We start from the raw sequence: 12,471 nt of genomic DNA, 5'->3' as shown, positions 1-12,471 counted from the left end.
CAGTCCTGACTCAGACAGGAAGTGACACTACAGTGTAATCCTCACTGATAAGAAATTCCAACTATAAAACACTTTCCTAGCAGAAAATAGCTTCTGAGAGCAAGAAAGAGATAAAAAGGGGAAAATCTTATCAGTGAGGGTCACACTGTAGTCACTTCCTGTCTGAGTCAGCCACTTACATACCTGATATTTAACTCTTTCAGGCAGAGAAAGCAAAAAGGAACACAGCATAGGTATTTGTGTTCTAGGCACTGTACATACACATGTCTATCTCATGTCACATGTCACTTCGGGTATCCTTTAAACCCTCAAAAAGACGAACCACGGAAATTATCATGTAAAAAACGGACACTGCACTATTGCTGGGGGTGGAGCACGAGGAAATGTTGATATGTCTCCCCGCTCCTGATGGTGTAACACTAGCGTGAGCCTAGCTGTGAAGAAAACATACGACTGCAAAACAATGTTCTCCTCCACCATATTAACATGCCTCAGTTATACTGGCCTTAAAACACTTTTCCTGATGACATCACTCATCTTACAATCACATCTCCAATGAGTATGTATGAAATCGCTGCCGGGAGACTTGGACGCAGGATACAGCCGATATACGGCTCACCCTGCTGCTGCACAAGTCCCGGCGGCGTTAATTGCTATTCCCCCTCCAGGTCCACGTGGATGGTGGGGAATGATGAAATTTGGCTTCCAGCTGTTGCTGGCGGCTGAATTACAGTGTTTTAAAAGTAACTTCAGCTACGTCTTCTGACGGCACTGAAGTTACTCACTGTGTGCCGCTATACCCGTAACTCCTATTACAGTCTATGCTGCGCCCAAATGTCCTGCGCTGGATACAACGTGTTCGTCTCCAATCCCTGCACGTTCCCTTTAAATAAGCCTGCAGCTTTCTGGGTATATCTAGCCTTTCTTGCCATGTAGCTGTACGATGTTCTGGATGACTGCTCCCTCTGGTGGTCACAATGCATTACAGCATTGTGAATAAACATTTTTGGTACTGTATATTCCGGCGTATAAGACAACAGGGTGTATAAGACGACCCCCCAACTTTTCCACTTAAAATACAGAGTTTGGGATATACTCGTGTATAAGACTACCCCTCTTCCAGTGCACAACCCCCAAAATTTTTTTTTAAAAAAACTCATATACTGGTGCTGTGTATGAACAGATACTGGTGCTGTACTGTATGTGGTACCCAGTATATAACAGTATATAGACCATTGACTGGTTGGATTGGTCAACTCTCCCTCTCCCTAAAGCAGTGTTGCCAACCTTGGAAATACATTTTTACTGACAAAGCACAAAAAAATTACTGACAGAACACTTTTTTTACTGACATCTAATATTATTGAAATTAAATGAAAGATATCACACATGCGCCCCACGTGCAATACACCGGCAACCACGTGGGGCGCAAATGAGGAAGAAGAGTGCAGTGGCGGACACCGGACAGGTGAAGTAATGGCCCGTACTCACGGGCTGCAAATGTTGCCTGTCGCCAGCACACGTGAGCGTGCTAGCGACAGGCCGGCGACAGCTCCTCGCCAGGTCCCTCCGCGTACACACGCGGAAGAGGGACCAGCGGCGAGACGGAAGCTGTCGCCGACGTTCCTCCTCCCCCCGCCGGAAGCTCCATTTACCACAATGGAGGTTGCTGTCGCTAGTCCGCGTACTCACGCGGACTAGCGACAGTTGCGGGGGAGGTGCGGCGGCGACTGTCGCCATGCGATTGAAACTTTCAATCGCATGGCGACATGAGCGACGGGCGACAGTTCGGGGTGCGCGCGCGTGCGACGGCCCATACTCACGGGCGACCTGTCGCCGCAACACGCGCGCGACAAAAGTCCCTCGTGAGTATGGGCCATTATAATGCACGGCATCTGGGGGGGGGGGGGGGGGGGGGGACACACACTTTGATATATTTACATTTGGGGGATGCTACCAGGGGTTTCCGTCACATTTTTTCTCAATTTTTGCAACCCTTGCCGCTGCACACTTTATCGAGCATTCCAACCTGAGATTTTCCAGCATGTCCGATTGATACATGCAATCGATGCATGCAACCGATTTCGGCCCGAAAATGGTTTGATTGTCAACTAGGCATGCTCTTGATGGCACTGATTTTTATAATATCAATAATTGTCTTATCTGATGGTTGAACGGCCGCCACGTCTACAGATGTATGGCCACCTTTAGCTAGAGCAGTGTACATTCCAGAGTGATACATGAACTGATAAGCAGTAAGTGCTGGGATCTTCTGCGAAAGAGAGAGGGTTTTTTTTTACTGACACCACAAATTTTTTCATGGACTTTACTGACAGCCCAGATTCGTTTTTTACTGACTGTCAGTAAATTTACTGACGGTTGGCAACACTGCCCTAAAGGCGGCCACACACCATGCAATTTTTAAAATATCTGTTAAATTTAAGAATTGCAATCAATTTTTCTGACTGATTGTAACATTTAAAAAATGAGATCAATGTACCACACACGTTAAATTTTTCCCCAATTATGATAAAAATGATTGGAAACTGACAAAATTGCTAGGGTGTGTATATGAATAAATTGACAATCCAACACACACCATACAATCTTTAGATAGATTGAAGAAAAATATCTGGCATTCCAGATCGATTCAAATCGAAGAAAACAGGAAATCCGATTGGATTTTTCAGTCGAATGAAAAAAAAGTTTTTGATTTTTTTCGGGAGATCTGATCGTTTTTATCAGAGCAGTATGGAAGAATAGATTGTGCTCTGCCCATAAAACACGCCTCTTTCACCCTTCTGGCCCCGCCCTTGTATCCTATTTACCTCCTTCTCCGCCTCGCAGTTCTCGCACATGTGCGCCTGCGCCGTTTCACTACAGTCCTCAGCAGCGAGATCTGAGAGTCAGTACCAGGATAGGGCGGGGCAGACGGGTGGAGGAGGCGTGTTTTATGGGCACAGCGTGTCTCTTTCTTCCATACACTGGGCGTCCCAGATCTTGCAGCATGAGCGGTGAGCTCCCTCCAGCATATGCAGCGACCGTCGCATCTCCAGCACCCGGTAATTAATCATCAGCATGTCGTGTACACATATCCCGTATCAGCATCGTCTATCACCCGGCGTATAAGACCACCCCAGACTTTTCAGAAGATTTTCAAGGGTTAAAAAGTAGTTTTATACGCCAGAATATAGCGTACTTCTGGTACTTATGCGCCTGCGCAGCACTACCCTGATGATGTGGGCGCATGCGCAGAAGCCGACCCATCAGCGACACTTCAGAGGTTGTCAGCAGGACCGGGCAGAAGACTGGAGCTGCGGCGGGGGACACATTTGACTTCGAGGGGCTGGAAGAAGCTCCAGGTAAGTAAAGATGAATTTTGTCACCTCGCTTATCCTTTCAGGCCAAGTTTAGGTGACACAAGGACTTAAAGAGACTCCGTAACAAAAATTGCATCCTGTTTTTTATCATCCTACAAGTTCCAAAAGCTATTCTAATGTGTTCTGGCTTACTGCAGCACTTTCTACTATCACAGTCTCTGTAATAAATCAATGTATCTTTCCCCTGTCAGACTTGTCGGCCTGTGTCTGGAAGGCTGCCAAGTTCTTCAGTGTTGTGGTTCTGCTATGAACTCCCCCTTCCAGGCCCCTCTATGCACACTGCCTGTGTGTTATTTAGATTAGGGCAGCTTCTCTCTTCTCTCTTCTTTTTTACAAGCTGGATAAATCGTCCTCTGAGCTGGCTGGGCTGTTTGTAGGAAGAAACAAGCAGCCTCAAACTTCAGTGCATGGGGGAAAGAAACACACAAATGATCTCTTGAGATTCAAGAGGAAGGCAGTATACAGCCTGCTTGTGTATGGATGTATTTTCTATGTGTGGACATATTGTACATCAACCTACTTCCTGTTTTGGTGGCCATTTTGTTTGTTTATAAACAAACTTTTTAAAACTGTTTTTAACCACTTTTAATGCGCGGGGAGCGGCGAAATTGTGACAGAGGGTAATAGGAGATGTCCCCTAACGCACTGGTATGTTTACTTTTGTGCGATTTTAACAATACAGATTCTCTTTAATGAATTAGATAAAGGTTAAAACTTCACTACAGGAAAACAAACAACTTCATTTTGTAGTGTAACTTTTCATGAATTATTTCTGGTATTTGCTATGGCAGTGAATATGCGCTATTAAATGGGTGCGCGAGCGCGTGGTGGCTTTTAGCGCAGGACGGGAGTTTCATGTCCTGGAATCTGGTGGTGGCATCTTTAGTTCTGCCAGGTGATCTGTACAGAATGTTCCTTTACTGAAAGTTCTATGCACAGAGGGAGATACTGCTTGCTTGGCAGTTGAAAAGAGCCATTATTTCTCACAATGCAACAATGTTCACAGACAGCAAACTGTCAGGCCCATGGTCATGACATCACACTGTGAGAGGGGTTTCATTTCACCACAGTGTCAGCCATACAGACCCCCCCCCCCCCCCCGATGCGATCATCGGGGGGTCTGTATGGTTGATATTGTGGTGAAACCCCTCCCATGGCGCTAAAATCCACCGTGTGCTCGCGCACCCATTTAATAAGAGAAAAGGTAAAGATTTCTCATGGGAAAGGGGGTATCAGCTGCTGATTGAGATAAAGTTCAATTCTGATCTGCGGTTCTTCTTTAACCACCTTAGCGGTATGGACGAGCTCAGCTCGTCCATTACCGCCAGAGGGTGCCGCTCAGGCCCTGCTGGGCCGATTTACATGAAATAAAGAGCAGCACACGCAGCCGGCACTTTGCCAGCCACGTGTGCTGCCCGATCGCCGCCGCTCTGCGGCGATCCGCCGCGAGCAGCGGCGAAAGAGGGTCCCCCCAGCCGCCTGAGCCCTGCGCAGCCGGAACAAATAGTTCCGGCCAGCGCTAAGGGCTGGATCGGAGGCGGCAGACGTCAGGACGTCGGCTGACGTCCATGACGTCACTCCGCTCGTCGCTATGGCGACGATCTAAGCAAAACAAGGAAGGCCGCTCATTGCGGCCTTCCTTGTTTATTCTGGGCGCCGGAGGCGATCAGAAGAACGCCTCCGGAGCGCCATCTAGTGGGCTTTCATGCAGCCAACTTTCAGTTGGCTGCATGAAATATTTTTTTTTTTATTTAAAAAAAACCCTCATGCAGCTGCCCTGGCGATCTTAATAGAACGCCAGGGTGGTTAAAGGTGGGTACACACATCAGATAAAAGTCTTTGGAAAATTAAAGATCACAGACCAATTTTACCACCCTTCCATGTAGTATGAGAGCCATACTCTGCACAGTCTATTCTATGGAGCTGAACTCCCCATCAGACAGAAATCTTTGCAAGATGCTGCACACACAGATGCTGTACACATTCAAAAGATCAGTATCTGCAAAAGTTCAGTTCCTGCAAAAGATCCATTCCTGCAAAATGCATTCATAGTCTATGATATCTGCAGATCATCGTACGCACCTTGTTTAACGGATAATCATCTGCAGATCATATCCACCAGGATGGATCTTCAGATCTGCAGATGATTGTCAGATCTGCAGATGAATGTCTGTTAAACAAGGTGTGTATGAGGATCTGCAGATCTCATAGACTATGAATGCATTTTGCAGGAACGGATCTTTGGCAGGAACAGATCTTTTGCAGATACTGATCTGTTGCATGTGTGCAGCATCTTTGTGTGCAGCATCTTGCAAAGATTTCTGTCTGATGGGGAGTTCAGCTCCATAGAATAGACTGTGTAGAGTATGGCTCTCATTCTACATGGAAGGGGGTAAAATTGGTCTGTGATCTTTCATTTTCCAAAGACTTATCTGATATGTGTACCCACCTTAAGTGGTGAAAGCATTTGAATGATAAAGGGCAGATGAGCCTCTAGTTACCCCGCCAGCATGGTGTAAAGTAGCACTCCGAGGCTCCAGATATCGCAGGCAGCGTCGTAGCCTTGTCTCATGAGGACCTGAAACACACAACAAGCACATTACAGCAGAGATAATGAACTGTATGTGTAGTACAGATAACAGAGTAACCAAGCAGCTCCAAAACCACTAGGAAACTGTAGGGGACTAAAAGAGACTGAAAAGCCCTCCCACTAAAAAGCAATGCTAAGTGTAGTTTGTCTTCTTATAACAGAAGGCACTTGCATATTCAGTAGTGGTGCATTGTGGGTAACCACAGAGGTTCACTTAAACTGAATTATTGCAAGTACCTTCTGATTTAAGAAGGCAATCACACCACATAGTACGGATAAGAAATAGTAGTAAAGGAAAGAGTCTCATATTCTTTTCCAGTACAGGAATAATTAAAAAAAACTTCAGTTGATATCTATGCAAAAGAGCTTCTCTGAGCCATTCCACCCACTGGGTAGAATACAGTCCTGTTTTCTGAAGCACTTAAAGAGAACCAGAGACGAAGCACCCTCATGTATTTTACCATACATATCAATGGGAACATGACAGTAAACAACTACCCTGCTCTCTGTTTCATTCTTCTCTGCTAATTCTGCTTGTTATCAGCCCTGATAAGAATCCCCGACTGAGTATTCAGTCTGGCTTTGCCTGGGATGATTATAGCTGAGTCAGTCTTCTGTGGTGTCTTTTCAAGCACAAGTCTGCCCCCTTGTGGCTCTGCTTTCCTGCTAAGAGGATACATATTAGGAAAGCAAAGCCACAAGGGGGCAGACTTGGGCTTGAAAAGGCATCACAGTAGACTGACTCGGCTATAATCATTCCAGGCAAAGCTAGACTGAATGCTCAGTCGGGGATTCTTATCAGGGCTGATAACAAGCAGAATTAGCAGAGAAGAATGAAACAGAGAGCAGGGTAGGTGTTTACTGTCATGTTCCCATTGATATATATGGTAAAATACATGAGGGTGCTTCATCTCTGGTTCTCTTTAAAAGATGAGGGGCCATATGCATTCACTTTTTCACCTGAGTTTTCTCCTATGTGATATTTTACTACCTGTCATAAAATGCCTTTTAAACCACCAGCAAGCAAAAAAATGTTTTTTTAAAAATAATTTTGACAGGACTTTTTCACCTACCTTTTGTTACCTTTCAATTGCAAAATGCTGAGAAAAATTATCTCCCAGGAGAAAAAGTGAATTGCATGTGGGCCACAGTGTTGTTTCTAAACTGCAAATGAGTAACGAAGCAGCTCAGGGTGACCCAAACCACTAGGAATGTATAGGGGGATAAAAGGGACCAAAAAGCCCTCCTACTAATAAGCAATGCTGGGGCATTTCGGTCTCTTTCATCCCCCCTATACATTCCGAGTAGTTTGGGTCACCCCGAGCTGCTTGGTTACTCTGTTGTACTCGTCCAAGTCCCTATCCCCATACAGCCATATCAATCCCTGCCATGTACTGATGAGGACCAAAAGCCCAAAACAGGCTGTCTACATGTGGGGTTGGTGTGGCTGTGTAATATTTAGAGCTATAGTCTAGCTATACACCAGCCAGCGGTTCTGGATGCTTGCCTGGCTTACAAGGGCGAAAATAGATAATTTGCATATTCAGTAGTGGTGCATTGTGGGTAACCAATTATTGCTAATTTCCTTCTGTTTTAAGAAGGCAAATTTCACTAAACTGCAAACATGACAGAATGATGCAAGGTTATTAAAAAAAAAAAGCTATCTGTCCACTTCCAAGCTACATTCATTTGCCTAAATGTGAGTCAAAAGAGGTGCCCACAGCTGTGACTGCTACAGACTTGGGCAGTTTGTAAATGACCTGAGGAAGCGGGCCAGTACCCGTGAAACGCGTTGTCTTATTTGTGCATCGTTAAAAACTTTTACTTATATGGTTTGTCCGTTTATGGAGTTAAAGTGGATCCGAGATGAAAAACTAACTATAACAAGTAACTTGCCTATATATCTTATCTAAAGTTTAGATAGTTTACACAACAAATCTAGCTGCAAACAGCTTTAATAGAATATGATTATTTCTTCCTGTGATACAATGACAGCAGCCATGTTGTTTGTAAACATTACACAGAGGCAGGCTTATATGCATCTTCTGTGAAAAAAACCTAAACCCTCTCCTCCTCCCTCCTCCCCTCTGCCTCTGAAATCTCTGGCTAGTAACACCTCCTCCTCCTCCTGCCCAGACTCAGCTCCTGTAAGCCCTTACTGTCTGAAAATGCCAAGGCTCTCTGAAAAGCTGTGGGCGAGGCTTGTTTAGTTTATAGGGAATTAGAGTATTAAAACAAAAACAAAAAAGTATTTGGCTTGAGGAATGCCCTATAAACAATAGCAAAGGAACACAATTATGCGATGAGCAAAAGTTCATCTCGGATCCACACTGATTTACTCCTATACTTTATGATTTAAGAGAGTTATATTCTGGGCGCCTTCAACAAGTTTTCTTAGTTGTAGTCCAACACTTCGGGGTAGTATATGGTACACCACGTGTCCAAATACCTAAGGAGAGCGACCGACCAGCACCTGCCAAGCAGATCTGGGATACTGAACGGAAATGGTAAGCTCTGTCAGTGGTTGCAGGAGTGCAAACCACCCTTGTGAGTATAGCTTATTATCCTACTCATACCTATTTTACCTAATGATACTGCACCATCGGGCTCTTGGTCGCTCTCAGTGCAGATCCTTGGCGGTTGGTGTCTCAACCACCAGGAATCATCCCATTTACCTAAATGTGATAAATCCTTTATCAACTCAATATTACTACCATCTCTCCTCGACAGTCCCTGCTGGTGGTCATGTGACCTTATAAACGGAGTGGTCATGTGACCTTACATACTGGTGGACGTGTAACCTCATAAATGAAGCCGTGCTTCTTCCCCATAACCTCGCGCTTCTCACCTCGGGCGCCACAAAGTTGGCGGTGTAACACGGCGTGAGGAGCAGCCCGTTCTCTCCCCGCAGCTGCTTGGCGAACCCAAAGTCGCAGATCCGTATGGAGTCCGCGTTGCTGGAATCGTCCATGTAGAGGATATTGCTGGGCTTCAGATCTCGATGAACCACCTATCAGAAGAGAGAAGCAGGACACAGAGCGGGAAACAGAGTTACAGCGCTGGGAGGAAAGGCTTGGTGTAAATCACATGGTCACATTGACAATATATCTCCCATAACAGACCTCAGGTCTCCCAACAAAGGAATGTGGTGTATTATTAAAAGGTACTTCTAAATGGCTTGTTGTGTCTCCTCCCCTCCCACAATTGTGAGAGCTCCCTGCAGTAGTTTGTGTCTCCTCCCCTCCCACAATGGTGAGATCTCCCTGCAGTAGTTTGTGTCTCCTCCCCTCCCACAGTGGCGATATCTCCCTGTAGTAGTTTGTGTCTCCTCCCCTTCCACAATAGTGAGATCTCCCTGCAGTAGTTCGTGTCTCCTCCCCTCCCACAATGGCGAGAGCTCCCTGCAGTAGTTTGTGTCTCCTCCCCTCCCCCAATGGTGAGATCTCCCTGCAGTAGTTTGTGTCTCCTCCCCTCCCACAGTGGCGATATCTCCCTGTAGTAGTTTGTGTCTCCTCCCCTTCCACAATAGTGAGATCTCCCTGCAGTAGTTTGTGTCTCCTCCCCTTCCACAATGGTGAGATCTCCCTGCAGTAGTTTGTGTCTCCTCCCCTCCCACAGTGGTGATATCTCCCTACAGTAGTTTGTGTCTCCTCCCCTCCCACAATGGTGAGATCTCCCTGCAGTAGTTTGTGTCTCCTCCCCTCCCCCAATGGTGAGATCTCCCTGCAGTAGTTTGTGTCTCCTCCCCTCCCACAATGGTGAGATATCCCTGCAGTAGTTTGTGTCTCCTCCCCTCCCACAATGCTGAGTTCTCCCTGCAGTAACTTGTGTCTCCTCCCCTCTCCTTACGTGTAAATCATGAAAACATGTCGGTTTAGTGGTGAAGACGTTATAGCGTGGGGACACTCACCCCCTGGCAGTGCAAGTAGTCCACAGTCTTGGTGATGGTGTAGAGCACGGCGCTGGCCTCTCTCTCGGAGAAAAACTTCTGTCGGAGTATTCGGTCAAGCAGCTCTCCGCCTTTCATGAGTTCGGTAACGAGGTAAACGTATCGGCTATCATCGTCATACACCTGAGGTCACATGTCAAACACAAGACAGGTTCTCTTGTCAGCAGTGCAAGCCTAACCGAAGGGATCAGCTCCTCCAGGACACACACACACAGAGCAAGAAGAACTTCATACAGAGTCCAGTAATGGTCCGCTCTATCTCTGAGGTCATTCAGAAAACACAAGGCGATCCCAGTGAGTTTGTCATTCAATCACTATTGGGAACACATCTTCTGCCAATCGCACACTATGATGCCAATCTTCTGCCAATCACACACTAAGATGCCAATCTTATGCCAATCACACACTATGATGCCAATCTTATGCCAATCGCACGCTATGATGCCAATCCTCTGCCACACACTATGATGCCAATCTTCTGCCAATCACACACTATGATGCCAATCTTCTGCCAATCACACACTAGGATGATGATGTCACAGGAAACTAAGGGCCTCTTTTCTAGCTACGCACATTTTGGAAATGAACCAAAATGACTATTTGCATAAATTAGAGTAAGATTTGCGCCAACTCAGAATTCTTGGCATCTCATAGACCATCCCTACTGCAGATAAATACCCTATATGTGCTCGGATATTCTCATTTGTATAACCGCGAGAGGACAGCCCTGCCGAGTGGCATGTCACAAGTCTGCTCCCTTGGGTCATTTACTGCCCAAGTAAAACCAAACTTCAACTAGGTACGTTCTCAAAGCAATCATGATTACCAATCATAAGTGCAGGGATGAGGGGTCACAAATCCTCTGATCCTCAGTTTATGAAACCACCAACTCCAGGTACCCAAAATTGCTCCTCAACTCTGACTCCCTACTCCAGCGTTTCTCAAACCTGTCCTTGTTACTCCACAACGGTGCATGTTTTTCATTCGATTTGAATAAACGGGAAAATCTAGTGTTTTTATTGTACCATGTATGGGCACCATAAGGCAGTGATTCTCAAAGCTGTCCTTGAGAATCCACAACGGTGCATGGTTTGCAGGCAACCTCACCTATGCACAGATGGGGTAATTAGTGTCTCAGCTAGGTGGATTCCATGTAGCTGAGACACTAATTACCCCACCTGTGCATAGGGGAGGCTGCCTGCAAAACATGCACCGTTGTGGATGCTCAAGGACAGCTTTGAGAATCACTGCCTTAGGCCGGATCCCCATAAGTGCTTTTGTGAGTGCTTGCGTTTGATTAGCGTTTGTTAAAAACAAATTTACGTGATTTTTTACCGCGATTTTAATGAAAATGAATGGGAGCAAAAAGCGCTAATCAAACGCAAGCGTTCACAAAAGCGCTTATAGTGTGGATCCGGTCTTAGTCTAAAGGTGGCCAGACACCATACAATTTTTGGTACTTTTCCGTTAGCCGGGCGCATCCACTAGGTGGCGTTAATTACTAATCCCCCCTCCAGGCCACCAGGAATAGTAGGGAAAGATGTAATTCTGGTGGAGTTTTATCGCCACCTAGTGGATGCGCCCGGCTAACGGAACAGTACCCAATTTTTTAAATATCTGTTAAAATTAAAGAATAGCAAACAATTTTTCTGACTGATTGTAACAATTCAAAAATCTGACCAATGTACCACACACCTATGTTGGATTTTTCCCCAATCATGAATAAAATGATTGAAAGCTTAGAAAAAATTGATTGGAACTGTACATCAAGTAATTGACAATCCATCACACACCATACAATTCTTGATAAAGTTCGTCTTAAATTTCCAACATTCTCAATCTCCAAAAATCTAAAAAAAAAAATTCTCTGAAAAATTGGATCTTTTAATTGTATGGTGTGTGGCCACCTTAACCCCCTTGGCGGTATGAAAAATACCGCCAGGGGGCAGCGCAGCAGTTTTTAAAAAAATTTTTTTTTTTTAATCATGTAGCGAGCCCAGGGCTCGTTACATGATAGCCTCCGGCGATAGGCGATCAGGAAATCCCATTCAAAGAACGGGATTTCCTGGAGGGCTTCCCCTGTCATTGGGAGACCCGATCCACCCCTTGGCGCTGCCTGGCACTGATTGGCCAGGCAGCGCAGGGGTCTGGGGGGGGGGGGCCGCGCGCCGCACCGGATAGCGGCGATCGGGCGCGCGGCGGAGGCGATCGGGGTGCTGGCGCAGCTAGCAAAGTGCTAGCTGCGTCCAGCAAAAAAAAAATTATTTAAATCGGCCCAGCAGGGCCTGAGTGGCACCCTCCGGCGGCTTGCTAAGGAGGTTAAAGAGAACCAGAGACAGTCTAAAGAAAAGATTGTATACATACATTAGGCTTCCTCCAGCCCCATATGCACAGATCGCTCCCACGCTGCCATCCACCGCTGCCCGCAACTACGAGAACCGGCTCCCCGCTCTGCCGTCAGTCGGAGCCAGTCTAGCGCAGGAGAAGTGCGTTCTTTGCTTATCTCTCCATCAGCCGCTGGATAGATACATAGAGGGCGCACTGCTCCTGCG

The 12,471-nt window shown here is 46.2% G+C and overlaps 1 protein-coding gene across 1 annotated transcript in view; it reads right to left on the bottom strand.

Annotated features, from left to right (window-relative positions):
* RPS6KA6 (ribosomal protein S6 kinase A6) overlaps window positions 1-12,471 on the bottom strand; it is a 127,388-nt gene that overhangs the window by 11,037 nt on the left and 103,880 nt on the right. The window contains exons 17-19 of the mRNA XM_068249264.1: window positions 9,881-10,042; window positions 8,819-8,980; window positions 5,882-5,958 (exon numbers count right to left, since the gene is read on the bottom strand). Coding sequence (XP_068105365.1) covers window positions 5,882-5,958; window positions 8,819-8,980; window positions 9,881-10,042 — 401 coding nt within the window. The remainder of the gene's footprint in view (window positions 1-5,881; window positions 5,959-8,818; window positions 8,981-9,880; window positions 10,043-12,471) is intronic.

This window comes from Hyperolius riggenbachi, chromosome 8, assembly GCF_040937935.1.
Source record: "Hyperolius riggenbachi isolate aHypRig1 chromosome 8, aHypRig1.pri, whole genome shotgun sequence".
NCBI classification, from domain to species: domain Eukaryota; kingdom Metazoa; phylum Chordata; class Amphibia; order Anura; family Hyperoliidae; genus Hyperolius; species Hyperolius riggenbachi.
The sequence above is the reverse complement of the archived record's forward strand: the minus strand, read 5'-3'. Positions and strand labels throughout refer to the sequence as shown.